The sequence below is a fragment of the Neoarius graeffei genome, chromosome 28 (genome assembly GCF_027579695.1).
Source record: "Neoarius graeffei isolate fNeoGra1 chromosome 28, fNeoGra1.pri, whole genome shotgun sequence".
Taxonomy (NCBI): domain Eukaryota; kingdom Metazoa; phylum Chordata; class Actinopteri; order Siluriformes; family Ariidae; genus Neoarius; species Neoarius graeffei.
In genome coordinates this window covers 51,626,801-51,649,399 of record NC_083596.1, presented here as the reverse complement: position 1 = coordinate 51,649,399, position 22,599 = coordinate 51,626,801, and the positions used below count along the sequence as shown (strand labels likewise).

At 45.7% G+C, this 22,599-nt stretch overlaps 1 protein-coding gene across 3 annotated transcripts in view; it reads right to left on the bottom strand.

Moving 5' to 3' along the window:
- eda2r (ectodysplasin A2 receptor) overlaps positions 1-19,685 on the bottom strand; it is a 25,443-nt gene extending 5,758 nt beyond the window's left edge. For 2 of the 3 annotated variants that reach the window (XM_060912284.1, XM_060912285.1), the window contains exons 1-4: positions 18,995-19,685; positions 16,696-16,779; positions 16,226-16,404; positions 16,047-16,132 (exon numbers count right to left, since the gene is read on the bottom strand). In XM_060912284.1, the coding sequence (XP_060768267.1) occupies positions 16,047-16,132; positions 16,226-16,404; positions 16,696-16,779 (349 nt within the window). In that variant the 5' untranslated portion in view covers positions 18,995-19,685. The remainder of the gene's footprint in view (positions 1-16,046; positions 16,133-16,225; positions 16,405-16,695; positions 16,780-18,994) is intronic. The other variant, XM_060912286.1, reaches the window with a different exon arrangement.
- Between the last annotated feature and the right edge of the window lie 2,914 nt (positions 19,686-22,599).

Genomic DNA, 22,599 nt, shown 5'->3' with positions numbered 1-22,599 from the left:
CTGCTACTCTGTTGATTTAAACCCCGCCTTCTGCTACTCTCCTGATTTAAACCCCGCCTTCTGCTACTCTCCTGATTTAAACCATGCCTTCTGCTACTCTGCTGATTTAAACCCCACCTTCTGCTACTCTGTTGATTTAAACCACGCCTTCTGTTACCCTCCTGATTTAAACCCCACCTTGTGCTACTCACCTGACTTAAACCCCACCTTCTGTTACTCTGCTGATTTAAACCCCGCCTTCTGTTACTCTCCTGATTTAAACCCCACCTTCTGTTACTCTGCTGATTTAAACCCCACCTTCTGTTACTCTCCTGACTTAAACCCCGCCTTCTTACTCTCCTGATTTAAACACCACCTTCTGCTACTCTGCTGATTTAAATCCCGCCTTCTGTTACTCTGCTGATTTAAACCCCAACTTCTGTTACTCTCCTGATTTAAACCCCGCCATCAGCTACTCTGCTGACTTAAACCCCGCCTTCTGCTACTCTGCTGATTTTAACCCCGCCTTCTGCTACTCTGCTGATTTTAACCCCGCCTTCTGCTACTCTGCTGATTTTAACCCCGCCTTCTGCTACTCTGCTGATTTAAACCCCACCTTCTGCAACTCTGCTGACTTAAACCCCGCCTTCGGCTACTCTGCTGATTTAAACCCCGCCTTCGGCTACTCTGCTGATTTAAACCCCGCCTTCTGCTACTCTGCTGATTTAAACCCCGCCTTCTGCTACTCTCCTGATTTAAACCCCGCCTTCTGCTACCCTCCTGATATAAACCCCGCCTTATGTTACCCTCCTGATTTAAAGTCCGCCTTCTGTTACCCTCCTGACTTAAACCCTGCCTTCTGTAACTCTCCTGATTTAAACCCCGCCTTCTGTTACCCTCCTGATTTAAAGTCCGCCTTCTGTTACCCTCCTGATTTAAACTCTGCCTTCTGCTACTCTGCTGATTTTAACCCCACCTTCTGCTACTCTGCTGATTTAAACCCCGCCTTCTGCTACTCTGCTGATTTTAACCCCGCCTTCTGCTACTCTGCTGATTTAAACCCCACCATCTGCTACTCTGCTGATTTAAAAACTGCCTTCTGTTAGTCTCCTGATTAAAATCCCGCCGTCTGCTACTCTGCTGATTTAAAGTCCGCCTTCTGTTACTCTCCTGATTTAAATCCCGCCTTGTGTTACCCTCCTGATTTAAAGTCCGCCTTCTGTTACCCTCCTGATTTAAACCCTGCCTTCTGTTACTCTCCTGATTTAAACCCCGCCTTCTGCTACTCTGCTGATTTAAACCCCGCATTCTGTTACCCTCCTGATTTAAACCCCGCCTTCAGTTACTCTGCTGATTTAAACCCCGCCATCTGCTACTCTACTGATTTTAATCCCGCCTTCTGCTACTCTCATGATTTAAACCCCGCCTTCTGTTTTCCTCCTGATTTTAAACCCTGCTTTCTGCTACTCTGCTGATTTAAACCCCGCCTTCTGTTACACTCCTGCTTTGAACCCCACCTTCTGTAACTCAACTGATTTAAACCCCACCTTCTGTTACTCTCCTGATTTAAACCCCGGCTTCTGTTTCCCTCCTGAGTTAAACCCCGCCTTCTGCTACTCTCCTGATTTAAACCCCACCTTCTGTTACTCTCCTGATTTAAACCCCGCCTTCTGTTACTCTCCTGATTTAAACCCCACCTTCTGTTACTCTACTGATTTAAACCCCGCCGTCTGTTACACTGATGATTTTAAACCCCGCCTTCTGCTACTCTCCTGATTTAAACCCTGCCTTCTGCTACTCTGCTGACTTAAACCCCGCCTTCTGCTACTCTGCTGATTTTAACCCCGCCTTCTGCTACTCTGCTGATTTTAACCCCGCCTTCTGCTACTCTGCTGATTTAAACCCCACCATCTGCTACTCTGCTGACTTAAATCCCGCCTTATGCTACTCTGCTGATTTAAACCCCGCCTTCTCCTACTCTGCTGATTTAAACCCCACCGTCTGCTACTCTGCTGACATAAATCCCGCCTTCTGCTACTCTGCTGATTTAAACCCCGCCTTCTGCTACTCTCCTGATTTAAACCCTGCCTTCTGTTACTCTGCTGATTTTAACCCCGCCTTCTGCTACTTTGTTGATTTAAACCACGCCTTCTGTTACTCTCCTGATTTAAACCCCACCTTCTGCTACTCTCCTGATTGAAACCCCGCCTTCTGCTACTCTCCTGATTTAAACCCCGCCTTCTGCTACTCTGCTGATTTAAACCCTGCCTTCTGTTACTCTCCTGATTTAAACCCCGCCTTCTGTTACCCTCCTGATTTAAAGTCCGGGTTCTGTTACCCTCCTGGTTTAAACCCCACCTTCTGTTACCCTCCTGATTTAAACCCCGCCTTCTGCTACTCTGCTGATTTAAAGTCCGCCTTCTGTTACCCTCCTGATTTAAACCCCGCCTTCTGTTACACTCCTGATTAAAAGTCCGCCTTCTGTTACCCTCCTGATTTAAACCCTGCCTTCTGTTACTCTCCGAATTTAAACCCCGCCTTCTGTTACCCTCCTGATTTAAAGTCCGCCTTCTGTTAACCTCCTGGTTTAAACCCCACCTTCTGTTACCCTCCTGATTTAAACCCCGCCTTCTGCTACTCTGCTGATTTAAAGTCTGCCTTCTGTTAACCTCCTGATTTAAACCCTGCCTTCTGTTACTATCCTGATTTAAACCCCGCCTTAGGCTACTCTGCTGATTTAAACCCCGCCTTCTGTTACTCTGCTGATTTAAACCCTGCCAGCTGCGACTCTGCTGATTTTAATCCCGCCTTCTGCTACTCTCCTGATTTAAACCCCGCCTTCTGCTACTCTGCTGATTTAAACCCCACCTTCTTTTACTCTCCTGATTTAAACCCCGCCTTCTGCTACTCTGCTGATTTAAACCCCGCATTCTGTTACTCTCCTAATTTAATCCCCACCTTCTGCTACTCTCCTGATTTAAACCCCGTCTTCTGCTACTCTGCTGATTTAAACCCCGCCTTCTGCTACTCTGCTGATTTAATCCCCACCTTCTGCTACTCTGCTGATTTAAACCCACCTTCTGTTAGTCTGCTGATTTAAACCCCGGCTTCTGTTACTCTGCTGATTTAAACCCCGCCTTCTGTTACTCTGATTTAAACCCCGCCTTCTGTTACCCTCCTGATTTAAACCCCGCCTTCTGTTACTCTGCTGATTTAAACCCCGCCTTCTGCTACTCTGCTGATTTAAACCCCGTCTTCTGCTACTCTCCTGATTTAAACCCCGCCTTCTGTTACTCTGCTGATTTAAACCCCGCCTTCTGTTACTCGCCTGATTTAAACCCCGCCTTCTGTTACGCTCCTGATTTAAACCCCGCCTTCTGTTACCCTCTTGATGTAAACCACACCTTCTGTTACCATCCTGATTTAAACCCCGCCTTCTGTTACTCTCCTGATTTAAACCCCGCCTTCTGTCACCCTGTTGATGTAAACCACGCCTTCCGTTACCATCCTGATTTAAACCCCGTCTTCTGCTACTCTCCTGATTTAAACCCCGCCTTCTGTTACTCTGCTGATTTAAACCCCGCCTTCTGTTACTCGCCTGATTTAAACCCCGCCTTCTGTTACCCTCCTGATTTAAACCCTGCCTTCTGTTACCCTCTTGATGTAAACCACGCCATCTGTTACCATCCTGATTTAAACCCCGCCTTCTGTTACCCTCCTGATTTAAACCCTGACTTCTGCTACTCTGCTGATTTAAACCCCGCCTTCTGCTACCCTCCTGATTTAAACCCCGCCTTCTGTTACTCTGCTGATTTAAACGCCGTCTTCTGCTACACTGCTGATTTAAACCCCACCTTCTGTTACCATCCTAATTTAATCCCCACCTTCTGCTACTCTGCTGATTTAAAACCCAACTTCTGTTATTCTGCTGATTTAAACCCCACCTTCTGCTACCCCGCCTTCTGCTACTCTCCTGATTTAAACCCCGCCTTCTGCTATTCTGCTGACTTAAACCCCGCCTTCTGCTACTCTGCTGATTTAAACCCCACCTTCTGTTACTCTGCTGATTTAAACCCCACCTTCTGCTACCCCGCCTTCTGCTACTCTCCTGATTTAAACCCCGCCTTCTGTTTCCCTCCTGATTTAAACCCCGCCTTCTGTTACCCTCCTGATTTAAACCCCGCCTTCTGTTACTCTGCTGATTTAAACCCCGCCTTCTGTTACTCTGCTGATTTAAACCCCGCCTTCTGTTACTCTCCTGATTTAAACCCCGCCTTCTGTTACCCTCCTGATTTAAACCCCGCCTTCTGCTACTCTGCTGATTTAAACCACGCCTTCTGTTACTCTGCTGATTTAAACCCTGCCTTCTGTTACTCTGCTGATTTTAACCCCGCCTTCTTCTACTCCCCTGATTTTAACCCCGCCTTCTCCTACTCTGCTGATTTAAACCCCGTCTTCTGTTACTCTCCTGATTTAAACCCCGCCTTCTGTTTCCCTCATGATTTAAACCCCACCTTCTGTTACTCTCCTGATTTAAACCCCGCCTTATGTTACTCTCCTGATTTAAACCCCGCCTTCTGTTAGTTTGTCTCGTGTTTGTTTTTATTCTCCATGCTGATGCTCGTCGTGTTCCTCACGGCTACTGTGGTGTTTGTTTTCATGCCTGGAGTTTTTGTTCCTTTGATTGTCCTGTGGAAAGAAAAGGTTTCTGCGCTCGGATCTGTCTCCGCCCCTCAACCCCGAGAAATGTATTAATGTCAAAATCCTGGGAGACAGAGAGAGAACGGGGGAGGGAGGGAGAGGGAGAGAGAGAGAAGGGGGGAGGAAGAGGGAGAGAGAGAAGGCGGAGGAAGAGAGAGAGAAGGTGGAGGAAGAGGGAGAGAGAGAGAGAGAGAAGGGGAAGGGAGGGAGAGAGAGAGAAGGGGGGAGGAAGAGGGAGAGAGAGAGAAGGGGAGGAAGAGGGAGAGAGAGAGAAGGGGGAGAAAGAAAGAGAGAGAGAGAGAGAGAGAGAGAGAGAAGGGGGGAGGAAGAGGGAGAGAGAAGAGGGGAGGAAGAGGGAGAGAGAGGGAGAGAAGAGGGGGAGGGAGGGAGAGAGAGAGAGAGAAGGGGGGAAGAGGGAGAGAGAAGCGGGAGGAAGAGGGGGAGAGAGAGAGAGAGAGAGGGAGAGAAGAGGGGGAGGGAGGGAGGGAGAGAGAGAGAGAGAAGGGGGGAGGAAGAGGGAGAGAGAGAGGGAGAGAAGGGGGAGGAAGAGGGAGAGAGAGAGGGAGAGAGAAGGGGGGAGGAAGAGGGAGAGAGAGAGGGAGAGAGAAGGGGGGAGGAAGAGGGAGAGAGAGAGCGAGAGAGAAGGGGGAGGAAGAGGGAGAGAGAGAGAGAAGGGGGAGGGAGAGGGAGAGAGAGAGAGAGAGAGAGAGAGAGAAGGGGGAGGAAGAGGGAGAGAGAGAGAGAGATAGAGAGAGAGAGAGAGAGAGAGAGAGGGAGAAGAGGGGAGGGAGGAAGAGGTAGAGAGAGAGCGAGAGAGAAGGGGGAGGAAGAGGGAGAGAGAGAGAGAAGGGGGAGGGAGAGGGAGAGAGAGAGAGAGAGAGAGAGAGAGAGAGAAGGGGGAGGAAGAGGGAGAGAGAGAGAGAGAGAGAGAGAGAGAGAGGGAGAAGAGGGGAGGGAGGAAGAGGTAGAGAGAGCCCACATTCATACTTTTATTTCAGTACATTGTTTTGTCATTATTATTTGTTATTGTTGGAATTATTATTATAATGTATGTAGTTGATCATAATTGCACATGTCCATGAAAACAAGCTTCACATATCTGGTTGACTCCTGTCACAACATCACAACATCATCATCTACATCACCGCCAGCAACGTCACCACCATCACAACATCACTACATCATCATTTACATCACCGCCAGCAACATCACCACCATCACAACATCACTACATCATCATCTACATCACCGCCAGCAACATCACCACCATCACAACATCACTACATCATCATCTACATCACCGCCAGCAACATCACCACCATCACAACATCACTACATCATCATTTACATCACCGCCAGCAACATCACCACCATCACAACATCACTACATCATCATCTACATCACCGCCAGCAACATCACCACCATCACAACATCACTACATCATCATCTACATCACCGCCAGCAACATCACCACCATCACAACATCACTACATCATCATTTACATCACCGCCAGCAACATCACCACCATCACAACATCACTACATCATCATCTACATCACCGCCAGCAACATCACCACCATCACAACATCACTACATCATCATCTACATCACCGCCAGCAACGTCACCACCATCACAACATCACTACATCATCATCTACATCACCGCCAGCAACATCACCACCATCACAACATCACTACATCATCATTTACATCACCGCCAGCAACATCACCACCATCACATCACTACATCATCATCTACATCACCGCCAGCAACATCACCACCGTCACAACATCACTACATCATCATCTACATCACCGCCAGCAACATCACCACCATCACAACATCACTACATCATCATTTACATCACCGCCAGCAACATCACCACCATCACAACATCACTACATCATCATCTACATCACCGTCAGCAACGTCACCACCATCACAACATCACTACATCATCATCTACATCACCGCCAGCAATATCACCACCGTCACAACATCACTACATCATCATCTACATCACCGCCAGCAACATCACCACCGTCACAACATCACTACATCATCATCTACATCACCGCCAGCAACATCACCACTGTCACAACATCAGTACATCATCATCTACATCACCGCCAGCAACATCACCACCATCACAACATCACTACATCATCATCTACATCACCGCCAGCAACGTCACCACCATCACAACATCACTACATCATCATTTACATCACCGCCAGCAACATCACCACCGTCACAACATAACTATATCATCATCTACATCACCGCCAGCAACATCCCCACCGTCACAACATCACTATATCATAATCTACATAACCGCCAGAAACGTCACCAACATCACAACATCACTACATCATCATTTACATCACCGCCAGCAACATCACCACCGTCACAACATCACTACATCATCATCTACATAACCGCCAGAAACGTCACCAACATCACAACATCACTACATCATCATTTACATCACCGCCAGAAACGTCACCAACATCACAACATCACTACATCATCATTTACATCACCGCCAGCAACATCACCACCGTCACAACATAACTATATCATCATCTACATCACTGCCAGCAACATCACCACCGTCACAACATCACTACATCATCATCTACATCACCGCCAGAAACGTCACCAACATCACAACATCACTACATCATCATTTACATCACCGCCAGCAACATCACCACCGTCACAACATCACTACATCATCATCTACATCACCACCAGAAACGTCACCAACATCACAACATCACTAAATCATCATTTACATCACCGCCAGCAACATAACCACCGTCACAACATCACTACATCATCATCTACATCACCGCCAGAAACGTCACCAACATCACAACATCACTATATCATCATCTACATCACCGCCAGAAACGTCACCAACATCACAACATCACTACATCATCATTTACATCACCGCCAGCAACATCAACACCGTCACAACATCACTATATCATCATCTACATCACCGCCAGAAATGTCACCAACATCACAACATCACTACATCATCATCTACATCACCGCCAGAAACGTCACCAACATCACAACATCACTACATCATCATTTACATCACCGCCAGCAACATCAACACCGTCACAACATCACTATATCATCATCTACATCACTGCCAGCAACATCACCACCATCACAACATCACTATATCATCATTTACATCACCGCCAGCAACATCACCACCATCACAACATCACTACATCATCATTTACATCACCGCCAGCAACATCAACACCGTCACAACATCACTATATCATCATCTACATCACTGCCAGCAACATCACCACCATCACAACATCACTACATCATCATTTACATCACCGCCAGCAACATCACCACCATCACAACATCACTACATCATCATTTACATCACCGCCAGCAACATCACCACCATCACAACATCACTACATCATCATTTACATCACCGCCAGCAACATCACCACCATCACAACATCACTACATCATCATTTACATCACCGCCAGCAACATCACCACCATCACAACATCACTACATCATCATTTACATCACCGCCAGAAACGTCACCACCATCACAACATCACTACATCATCATTTACATCACCGCCAGCAACATCACCACCATCACAACATCACTACATCATCATTTACATCACCGCCAGAAACGTCACCACCATCACAACATCACTACATCATCATTTACATCACCGCCAGCAACATCACCACCATCACAACATCACTACATCATCATTTACATCACCACCAGCAACATCAACACTGTCACAACATCACTATATCATCATCTACATCACTGCCAGCAACATCACCACCGTCACAACATCACTATATCATCATCTACATCACTGCCAGCAACATCACCACCATCACAACATCACTATATCATCATCTACATCACCGCCAGAAACATCACCAACATCACAACATCACTACATCATCATTTACATCACCGCCAGCAACATCAACACCGTCACAACATCACTACATCATCATTTACATCACTGCCAGCAACGTCACCACCATCACAACATCACTACATCATCATTTACATCACCACCAGCAACATCAACACTGTCACAACATCACTATATCATCATCTACATCACTGCCAGCAACATCACCACCATCACAACATCACTACATCATCATTTACATCACCGCCAGCAACATCACCACCGTCACAACATCACTACATCATCATTTACATCACTGCCAGCAACGTCACCACCATCACAACATCACTACATCATCATTTACATCACCGCCAGCAACATCACCACCGTCACAACATCACTACATCATCATCTACATCACCGCCAGAAACATCACCAACATCACAACATCACTACATCATCATTTACATCACCGCCAGCAATATCACCACCGTCACAACATCACTACATCATTTACATCACTGCCAGCAACGTCACCAACATCACAACATCACTACATCATCATCTACATCACTGCCAGCAACGTCACCACCATCACAACATCACTACATCATCATTTACATCACCGCCAGAAACGTCACCACCATCACAACATCACTATATCATCATTTACATCACCGCCAGCAACATCACCACCATCACAACATCACTACATCATCATTTACATCACCGCCAGCAACATCAACACCGTCACAACATCACTATATCATCATCTACATCACTGCCAGCAACATCACCACCGTCACAACATCACTATATCATCATCTGCATCACTGCCAGCAACATCACCACCATCACAACATCACTATATCATCATCTACATCACCGCCAGAAACATCACCAACATCACAACATCACTACATCATCATTTACATCACCGCCAGCAATATCACCACCGTCACAACATCACTACATCATCATTTACATCACTGCCAGCAACGTCACCACCATCACAACATCACTACATCATCATTTACATCACCGCCAGCAACATCACCACCGTCACAGCATCACTACATCATCATTTACATCACCGCCAGCAACGTCACCACCATCACAACATCACTACATCATCATTTACATCACCGCCAGCAACGTCACCACCGTCACAACATCACTACATCATCATTTACATCACCGCCAACAACGTCACCACCATCACAACATCATTACATCATCATTTACATCACTGCCAGCAACATAACCACCGTCACAACATCACTACATCATCATTTACATCACCGCCAGAAACGTCACCACCGTGACATCACTACATCATCATTTACATCACCGCCAGCAACATCACCACCATCACAACATCACTATATCATCATTTACATCACCGCCAGCAATGTCACCACCAACACAACATCACTACATCATCATTTACATCACCGCCAAAAACGTCACCACCGTCACAACATCACTATATCATCATTTACATCACCGCCAGCAATGTCACCACCATCACAACATCATTACATCATCATTTACATCACTACCAGCAACGTCACCACCGTCACAACATCACTACATCATCATTTACATCACCGCCAGCTACGTCACCACCGTCACAACATCACTACATCATCATCTACATCACCGCCAGAAACGTCACCAACATCACAACATCACTACATCATCATTTACATCACCGCCAGAAACGTCACCACCATCACAACATCACTACATCATCATCTACATCACTGCCAGCAACATCACCACCATCACAACAATACTACATCATCATTTACATCACCGCCAGAAACGTCACCACCGTCACAACATCACTACATCATCTACATCACCACCAGCAACGTCACCACCATCACAACATCACTACATCATCATTTACATCACCACCAGAAACGTCACCACCATCACATCACTACATCATCATTTACATCACCGCCAGCAACATCACCACCATCACAACATCACTACATCATCATTTACATCACCGCCAGAAATGTCACCAACATCACAACATCACTACATCATCATTTACATCACCGCCAGCAACATCACCACCATCACAACATCACTACATCATCATTTACATCACCACCAGAAACGTCACCACCATCACAACATTACTACATCATCATTTACATCACCGCCAGCAACATCACCACCATCACAACAATACTACATCATCATTTACATCACCGCCAGAAACGTCACCACCGTCACAACATCACTACATCATCTACATCACCACCAGCAACATCACCACCATCACAACATCAATACATCATCATTTACATCACTGCCAGCAACGTCACCACCATCACAACATCACTACATCATCATTTACATCACCGCCAGAAACGTCACCACCATCACAACATCACTACATCATCATTTACATCACCGCCAGAAACGTCATCACCGTCACAACATCACTACATCATCATTTACATCACCACCAGCAACGTCACCACCATCACAACATCACTACATCATCATTTACATCACCGCCAGAAACGTCACCACCGTCACATCACTACATCATCATCTACATCACTGCCAGCAACATCACCACCATCACAACATCACTACATCATCATTTACATCACCGCGAGAAACGTCACCACCGTCACATCACTACATCATCATCTACATCACTGCCAGCAACATCACCACCATCACAACATCACTAAATCACCATTTACATCACCGCCTGAAACGTCACCACCGTCACAACATCACTACGTCCTCATTTACATCACCGCCAGCAACATCACCACCATCACAACATAACTACATCATCATTTACATCACCGCCAGCAACATCACCACCATCACATCACTATATCATCATTTACATCACCGCCAGAAACGTCAACAACGTCACAACATCACTACATCATCATCTACATCACTGCCAGCAACATCCCGACCATCACATCACTACATCATCATTTGCATCACCGCCAGAAACTTCACCACCATCACAATATCACTATATCATCATTTACATCACCGCCAGCAATATCAACACCATCACAACATCAATACATCATCTACATCACTGCCAGCAACGTCACCACCATCACATCACTACATCATCATTTACATCACTGCCAGAAACGTCACCACCGTCACAACATCACTATATCATCATTTACATCACCGCCAGTAACGTCACCACCATCACATCACTACATCATCATTTACATCACTGCCAGAAACGTCACCACCGTCACAACATCACTATATCATCATTTACATCACCGCCAGCAATGTCACCACTGTCACAACATCAGTACATCATCATCTACATCACTGCCAGCAACATCCCCACCATCACAACATCACTACATCATCATTTACATCACCGCCAGAAACGTCACCACCATCACAACATCACTATATCATCATTTACATCACCGCCAGAAACGTCACCACCATCACAACATCACTACATCATCATTTACATCACCGCCAGAAACGTCACCACCGTCACAACATCATTACGTCATCATATACATCACCACCAGCAACGTCACCACCATCACATCACTACATCATCATTTATATCACCGCCAGAAACGCCACCACCATCACATCACTACATCATCATTTACATCACCGCCAGAAACGTCACCACCGTCACATCACTACATCATCATCTAAATCACTGCCAGCAACATCACCACCATCACAATATCACTACATCATCATTTACATCACTGCCAGAAACGTCATCACCATCACAACATCATTACGTCATCATTTACATCACCGCCAGCAACGTCACCACCATCACATCACTACATCATCATTTACATCACCACCAGCAACGTCACCACCGGCACAACATCACTACATCATCATTTACATCACCGCCAACAACGTCACCACCATCACACCATCATTGCGTCATCATTTACATCACCGCCAGAAACGTCACCACCGTCACAACATCACTATATCATCATCTACATCACTGCCAGCAACATCACCACCATCACAACATCACTATATCATCATCTACATCACCGCCAGCAACGTCACCACCATCACAACATCACTATATCATCATTTACATCACCGCCAGAAACGTCACCACCGTCACAACATCATTACGTCATCATATACATCACCACCAGCAACGTCACCACCATCACATCACTACATCATCATTTATATCACCGCCAGAAACGCCACCACCATCACATCACTACATCATCATTTACATCACCGCCAGAAACGTCACCACCGTCACATCACTACATCATCATCTAAATCACTGCCAGCAACATCACCACCATCACAATATCACTACATCATCATTTACATCACTGCCAGAAACGTCATCACCATCACAACATCATTACGTCATCATTTACATCACCGCCAGCAACGTCACCACCATCACATCACTACATCATCATTTACATCACCACCAGCAACGTCACCACCGGCACAACATCACTACATCATCATTTACATCACCGCCAACAACGTCACCACCATCACACCATCATTGCGTCATCATTTACATCACCGCCAGAAACGTCACCACCGTCACAACATCACTATATCATCATCTACATCACTGCCAGCAACATCACCACCATCACAACATCACTATATCATCATCTACATCACCGCCAGCAACGTCACCACCATCACAACATCACTATATCATCATTTACATCACCGCCAGCAACATCACCACCATCACATCACTATATCATCATTTACATCACCGCCAGAAATGTCACCACCGTCACAACATCACTACATCATCATCTACATCACTGCCAGCAACATCCCCACCATCACAACATCACTACATCATCATTTACATCACCGCCAGAAACGTCACCACCATCACAACATCACTATATCATCATTTACATCACCGCCAGAAACGTCACCACCGTCACAACATCACTACATCATCATCTACATCACTGCCAGCAACATCCCCACCATCACAACATCACTACATCATCATTTACATCACCGCCAGAAACGTCACCACCATCACAACATCACTATATCATCATTTACATCACCGCCAGCAACGTCAACACCATCACAACATCACTACATCATCTACATCACTGCCAGCAACGTCACCACCATCACATCACTACATCATCATTTACATCACTGCCAGAAACGTCACCACCGTCACAACATCACTATATCATCATTTACATCACCGCCAGCAACGTCACCACCATCACAACATCACTACATCATCATCTACATCACCGCCAGAAACGTCACCACCGTCACAACATCACTATATCATCATTTATATCACTGCCAGCAACGTCACCACCATCAAAACATCACTACATCATCATCTACATCACCGCCAGCAACGTCACCACCATCACAACATCACTACATCATCATTTTCATCACCGCCAGAAATGTCACCAATGTCACAACATCACTATATTATCATTTACATCACCGCCAGCAACATCACCACCATCACAACATCACTACATCATCATTTACATCACCGCCAGAAACGTCACCACCATCACAACATCACTACATCATCATTTACATCACTGCCAGCAACGTCACCACTGTCACAACATCATTACGTCATCATTTACATCACCACCAGCAACGTCACCACCATCACAACATCACTACATCATCATTTACATCACCGCCAGCAACGTCACCACTGTCACAACATCATTACGTCATCATTTACATCACCACCAGCAACGTCACCACCATCACAACATCACTACATCATCATTTACATCACCGCCAGAAACGTCACCACCGTCACATCACAACATCATTACGTCATCATTTACATCACCGCCAGCAACGTCACCACCGTCACAACATCACTACATCATTTACTTCACCGCCAACAACGTCACCACCATCACAACATCATTACGTCATCATCTACATCACCGCCAGCAACGTCACCACCATCACAACATCATTACGTCATCATTTACATCACCACCAGCAACGTCACCACCATCACATCATTACATCATCATTTACATCACTGCCAGCAATGTCACCACCATCACATCACTACATCATCATTTACATCACCGCCAGAAACGTCCCCACCGTCACAACATCACTATATCATCATTTACATCACCGCCAGCAACGTCACCACCATCACAACATCACTACATCATCATCTATATCACCGCCAGAAACGTCACCACCGTCACAACATCACTATATCATCATTTACATCACTGCCAGCAACGTCACCACCATCAAAACATCACTACATCATCATCTACATCACCGCCAGCAACGTCACCACCATCACAACATCACTACATCATCATTTTCATCACTGCCAGCAACGTCACCACTGTCACAACATCATTACGTCATCATTTACATCACCACCAGCAACGTCACCACCATCACAACATCACTACATCATCATTTACATCACCGCCAGCAACGTCACCACTGTCACAACATCATTACGTCATCATTTACATCACCACCAGCAACGTCACCACCATCACAACATCACTACATCATCATTTACATCACCGCCAGAAACGTCACCACCGTCACATCACTACATCATCATCTACATCACTGCCAGCAACATCACCACCATCACAACATCACTACATCATCATTTACATCACCGCCAGAAACGTCACCACCGTCACATCACTACATCATCATTTACATCACTGCCAGAAACGTCATCACCATCACAACATCATTACGTCATCATTTACATCACCGCCAGCAACGTCACCACCGTCACAACATCACTACATCATTTACTTCACCGCCAACAACGTCACCACCATCACAACATCATTACGTCATCAACTACATCACCGCCAGCAACGTCACCACCATCACAACATCATTACGTCATCATTTACATCACCACCAGCAACGTCACCACCATCACATCATTACATCATCATTTACATCACTGCCAGCAATGTCACCACCATCACATCACTACATCATCATTTACATCACCGCCAGAAACGTCCCCACCATCACAACATCGCTATATCATCATTTACATCACCGCCAGAAAAGTCACCACCGTCACAACATCACTATATCATCATTTACATCACCGCCAGAAACGTCACCACCGTCACAACATCACTATATCATCATTTACATCACCGCCAGAAACGTCACCACCATCACAACACATAATCTGACGGTTCTGATTCCCACTGGAGCCGCGACAAAAGGAACAAAACGCTACTCTGTTGACGGATTCATGTTTGAACGTTTCTGGTTTATTTCCATTCACACATGACACCATTTCACCAAAATTACAGAAACTTTACGGTTCTTACTGTGAGTGGGAATGGGGTGTGTGTGTGTGTGTGTGTGAGACTAACCGCACTGTGTGTGTTTGATGTGAGCAGAACCACAAGGCAAACACTCCAAATCCTGCAGTCCATCCAATCGCCTTTTACTGTAGAACCTACAAAGAATAACCAATCAGAATGCAGGGATTTGGGTTTTTTTTTTTTTTTTTTTTGTGTGTGTGTGTGTGTGTGTGTGTGTGTGTGTGTACCCAAACAGACAATCTCCACACACAGCGTTGTGTGTGTGTGTGCATGGTGTGAGTTCCTGTCTGTTAAGTCGGCCACAGTTCTGACACATCCGGCACAAGTGAGAGCCCCAGTCCTCCTTAAACCAGCGTTGATCGCACACACCACACACACTGGCACTGCCCACCCCATAGCCACAATCCTGCACACACACACACACACACACACACACACATAGATTAGATTTATTCTGCATTGTGCATCAAGCACTGTCACTTACAAATGCTACTTCCTATTTATTGCCACGCCCCCTTGTTTAACGGACAGCTAAGATCCTCCCACTAAGCTGAAAGACCCTGCCCACCTGTTAGTTCTTCTGAATAAATCATACACAGGATTTATTCCTTTGAGCCCCATCATCTTTCTTCCCTCCTTTCCTTTCCTCCTCTCCTTCACTCCTCTTGTTCTCCGTTCTCTCGCTCGGTTCTCTCACCTGTTTCAGTTCATATCCTGGGGGACAGCGTGGACACCTCCGACATTCACCATGAAGAGAAAACTCATCTTCTGCACAGGCCATCTGCAGGGAGACAGAAGTCTTCATTTCACAGCCTTTTTAAAGGAGTCACGAAGGTGAACGAGTCGAATCGTTCAGATGAGTTGAATCTTTCAGATGAGTCTATCAGGTGAACGAGTTGATACATGTTTTTGAAAAGTGGGAGGAAACTGGAGAACCTGAAGGAAACCACTGTGGAACAGGCAAACCTCCACAAAGACAGTGTCCTGAGTTCAGGAATGAATCATGGAACCGTTAAAGAACCCGTACAGAACCTGTGCTCTGTGTGTGTGTGTGTGTGTGTGTGTGTGTGTGTGTGTGTGTGTGTGTGTGTGTGTGTGTGTGTGGGCACTGGGTAAGTGTGCAGTCAACACTCCACATTAGTGCTCATTAATATGTTATTAAGATCTAGAACGTATCAGAAGTTTAACATTTCCCCGTCGTGGTCTCTGGTCCAGTGATGGTTTAATGGTTCTTTAAGGGTTCTCCGGATCAGTACGGGTTCTACCCCATGTGGAACTTTTTCAGAAAGAGAGACTCTGTTGTTGGATTCCTCTCAGCTGTAAGGAGCTGCGTTTGAGTCTTTACTTCAGTGAGAAGTTTGATGATTTTTTATCACAAACATTAAATAAAAGTCGAGTTTTCTGGATTTGAATCCAAACACATTTATTGTGGCTCTGATTTCTGTCTCACACACATCGAATAAACATTTTTATTTTTCTCCTCCACTTTCTGTTTCTGTCTCACTGCATTCAACTTGGAGTTCGTTCTGACTTTTGCGTTTTAATTGCTGATGTAATGAAGATGTTGCCGTAGAAACGTGTGAATAGTAATGAAGTGTGTAATTGAGATGAATTTCTCAAAGGCTTTCGGTCACATTTTTTATTCAGTTTAAAAAAAAACGTTGAAGGTTAAAAGCAGATTAATTTCAGGGCCAAATCTGATTTGAAATTTCAGTTTGATATAAAATCAGATTTTTTTGGATTTCAGTCCCAGTTTCGAATGCTGTGGGTCTAAATCCACTCACAAAACATCAGCACATGACTCAGAACCCCAAAACAGGAGGATATTAATAAGAGAAGTGAGGTTTCTGGTCGGACAGAACACCTCCAGTGTCCTCACCCTCAGCACAGGCTCCCCTCAGGGCCGTGTCCTGAACCCTCTGCTGTTCACGCTGATGACACACGACTGCGTCCCCAGGGCTGCCAGCAACCACATTGTGAAGTTTGCGGACGACACAGTGGTGGGCCTCGTCAGGGACGATAACGACCTGGCCTATAGAGAGGAGGTGGAGCAGCTGGTGGGCTGGTGCAGAGAAAACAACCTGATCCTGAACATGGACAAAACTAAAGAGATCATTGTTGACTTCAGGAAAAACCAACCCAGCCATGCTCCACTTCACATCAGCAACATGGCCGTGGAGGTGGTCAATAGCACCAAGTTCCTGGGGGTGCACATCACAGACAACTTCACCTGGTCTGTGAACACCATGTCACTGATCAAGAAGGCACAGCAGCGTCTGCACTTCCTGTGTAGGATGAGGAGAGCCCACCTGCCCTCGCCCATCCTCACTACATTCTACAGAGGCACCATAGAGAGCGCTCTGACCAGCTGCATCTGTGCGGTGTGGAGGCTGCAGCGCCTCTGACTGGAAGACTGTGAGGAGAGCGCTGAGGGCAGCAGAGAAAATCACTGGGACTTCTCTTCCCTCCATTCAGGACCTCGCACCAAGGCGCTGCATGTCTCGAGCCAGGAACATCATCAGTGACCCCTCGCACCCTCACTATGGGCTGTTCTCCCTCTGGCCTCTGGAAAGAGGTTCCGCAGCATTCGGTGCAGGACCACCAGCTTCTGGAACAGCTTTCCCCAGGACACCAGACTGCTGAACTCCAAACCCAAACTCTGAACTTCGATTTATAATTCAAACAATTCCTAATTCCACAGGTCACTTTATAATATTGCACTTTATAATATTTCTGCTGCATAATTTAATTTAATTTAATTTAATTTAATTTAATACACTTCCTATTTATTTCTGTGCTGAGCCGAACTGCAGCGGAATGTCACTCGGTGTCCACTTGCTGCAGACTGAAGGACAATAAAGGTTCTCTAAGTCTAATTCAGGAGGCTTATGCATGTAAACAACAACAGCGTGTGTGTGTGTGTGTGTGTGTGTGTGTGAGAGAGAGAGAGAGAGTGTGTGTGTGTATGGAGTGAATCCCGGTGCAGTGTCTCTGACCTTCACTCAGCTCCCGGTTCCCGGTTATTAATCCGCACGCGCTCCGCTCCGGTTCTCACACTGCTGCTGCTGCTGAGAGAGAGAGAGAGTGTGTGTGTGTGTGTGTGAGAGAGAGAGAGAGAGAGACAGAGAGAGAGGGAGAGAGAGAGAGGGAGTGTGAGAGGAAGAGAGAGAGTGTGTGTGTGTGTGTGTGTGAGAGAGAGAGAGAGAGAGAGAGAGAGAGAGACAGAGAGAGAGGGAGAGAGAGAGAGGGAGTGTGAGAGGAAGAGAGAGAGAGTGTGTGTGTGTGTGTGTGTGTGTGTGTGAGAGAGAGGGAGAGAGAGAGGGAGTGTGAGAGGGAGGGAGAGAGAGAGAGAGAGAGTGTGTGTGTGTGAGAGAGAGAGAGAGAGAGAGAGTGTGAGAGGAAGAGAGAGAGTGTGTGAGAGAGAGAGAGAGTGTGAGAGGAAGAGAGAGTGTGTGTGAGAGAGAGAGAGAGAGTGAGAGAGTGTGTGTGTGAGAGAGAGAGTGTGTGTGTGTGTGTGTGTGTGTGTGAGAGAGAGAGTGTATGTGTGTGAGAGAGAGAGTGTGTGTGAGAGAGAGTGTGTGAGAGAGAGTGTGTGTGAGAGAGAGAGAGTGTATGTGTGTGAGAGAGAGAGTGTGTGTGAGAGAGAGAGTGTGTGAGAGAGAGTGTGTGTGAGAGAGAGAGAGAGTGTGTGTGTGAGAGAGAGAGAGTGTGTGTGTGAGAGAGTGAGAGTGTGTGAGAGAGAGAGTGGGTGTGTGTGTGCGCGGGTGGATGGAGGGATGCACAGGCATGTCCCGACTTGTCTCTCTGTTTCACACGGACTTTACTTCCTGAGCATGAACCGATAAAATAATCAAACAAAGCATTTTTGCTTTGGGCTCATGACATGTTTTTTACTGCCGTGTTTATTAGTGCATGTGAGCACGCAGACAGACAGACAGACAGACAGACAGATAGATAGATAGATAGATAGATAGATAGATAGATAGATAGATAGATAGATAGATAGATAGATAGATAGATAGATAGTGTAAATGAACAAACACACCAAGAGTATAACACCCTTCAGCCCGGTTCAGGGGGAACTACATGAGTGAATGTACATGGGGTCGTTTGCTCTTTCCCAGGAGCTCCGAGTGTTCTATTCCCTGACCCTCTCTCCTCCTCCTACTTTATCATTCACTATAGAGTTTTATCACTGAAGGGGATCAGATCAACAGCACTCCAGTATGAGGAAAGGAAAAGGGGGAATCAGCAGCAGTGGTGTGACGGGGCATGTGGATGGTTGTAAAGTTGAAACATTGAAAGAAATGTTTATGTCCCTAAACGCCACTCTTTTCCTTGTACAAAGCAACACTCATTCTGTTGACTGACTGTGTGTTTTCAAGCCATAGCTGATCCAAAAGGCCATAAATTGATGGAAAATCAATAAGATCAGCTAATTTCCACGGAATCTGCCAAGACCGAACCGGAAGATCCCGAAGGGCTGCGTGACGTCACACGTGTAACAATCCAGGGATGGGTTCCGTTCCCATGTGCAGCAGTGGTCAGATCAGTCTCCATATGGAATCACGTCTTGGAGAGAATTCTGATAGTGATTGGATTCTTATATGTCAGATGAAGATGCAGATGATTATGAAGGATATTCCGGAGTAGATGGTTATCTTTTCGAGCCCCAAAGATGAGAAACAGATGCCAGTTCACTCAGTTAGATTTGTATAAATCACGTGCAAGTACATGAAATAACAAATATCATCATTTTATAATAGATAGAAATATGGAAATATTAGTGTCCATCACTTTGTGCCTTGACTCTAACACCAGTGTAAATATATTCAAATCAATCGAGATCATTAGCTGGTGGTTATTAACTGATAACAATAAAAAAGATGCTTATTTCCACGGGCTGTCATGAACTTGTCCACACCTCTCCTCTTCTTGACAGGGGGGTGTCAGTTTCATTTGCACAAACCTCACCTACTGTCGCTTTAGATTAGTGTCATTTCTCAGAAATTCATGAACTGAGTGTCCTGGTGTACATGGATTTAAACATCCCAACACAGCACAGCGCTTTCACATCATTATTTTTGTAAGATTCCATCAACAATATCCGATCTCGGTGAGTAAACAAGCACAGAGTCAGATGAACAGAAATGGCCCAGATAACTGGGGTTCACCATGTGACATCATGTGAGATAAGCCCTGGGACAAGGCTGCCTTTTTCCGGGATCCGGAAGCCATGATTTATCGATAGTTTTGTACTTGATAATAAAATAACAAACAATATTATTTTCCCCTGCTTTATTAATTCATTACTAATGACATATATTCATTTTAAAGCATTACAAAAAGGCATTACATCACTTTAATGGAGTCAGTGGTGGGTTTAGGGATGGAACCAGGGACCTGCCCCTGCCCCGCCCCCTGAACAGCATCTTGCCAGTATTCTGAATTTCTTTTTTCCTCCCAATGAAATTGTCCGACCCGAGTTAACTGCGCAAACACAATGGATCATTCACTTTTTCAGACACACCCATAAATCCATGCTGCTATCGAGTGAATTCAATTGAGTTGGTTTGCTGCCTTTAGATGAAGAAACAAGGTTTGTTTTCTCATGTTTTGTAGAATTCCTGTAATTATTAATTCTAGCTTATTTGCCTGTGTGAGGTGTGTATCTTGGACACCGTACACAGCAAATTCCTCAGTGTTGAATTAACACTTTTAGAGTTAATTTGTGTCCAATTGGACCTATATAAACACAGTAGGGTGTTAAATCAACACTCTGGGTGTTAATTCAACACTGGGGATTTTGCTGTGTAGATATGAACTTGTCACGACATGCAGTGATTTAGTTTCAATTGTTTTTATCTAGAATAGTGTTCTACCACTGTGAAATACGGTGGTGTAGTGGTTAGCGCTGTCGCCTCACAGCAAGAAGGTCCGGGTTCGAGCCCCGTGGCTGGCGAGGGCCTTTCTGTGCGGAGTTTGCATGTTCTCCCCGTGTCCGCGTGGGTTTCCTCTGGGTGCTCCGGTTTCCCCCACAGTCCAAAGACATGCAGGTTAGGTTAACTGGTGACTCTAAATTGAGCGTAGGTGTGAGTGTGAATGGTTGTCTGTGTCTATGTGTCAGCCCTGTGATGACCTGGCGACTTGTCCAGGGTGAACCCCGCCTTTCACCCGTAGTCAGCTGGGATAGGCTCTAGCCCGCCCGCGACCCTGTACAGGATAAGCAGCTACAGATAATGGATGGATGGATGGATGGATGTTCTACCACCTTAACCACGACAGGAAGCACATCTTTACACTGGGAGGATATTCTCTCCAGGTGGGACCAGGGGGTGGGGGTAGGTTGACCTTTGACCCCACAATTTGTTCATAACACTCTTACTTTACAGTTTCACAGAAATAGTGGTGTATTTTTTTCTGGTTTGAATAAAATCATTAAGAATAAAGTCAGTAATATAAATCCAGTGTGTACAGCAGCAGGGTGAACTGGTTTCATCCTGGCTCCCAGTGTGGGGGGATGGGGGGAGATGTCATGATGCTTGAGTGTGAAATCAACATACGGTAGATAGATAAGAACAGTTCAGGGATCAGCCATCAG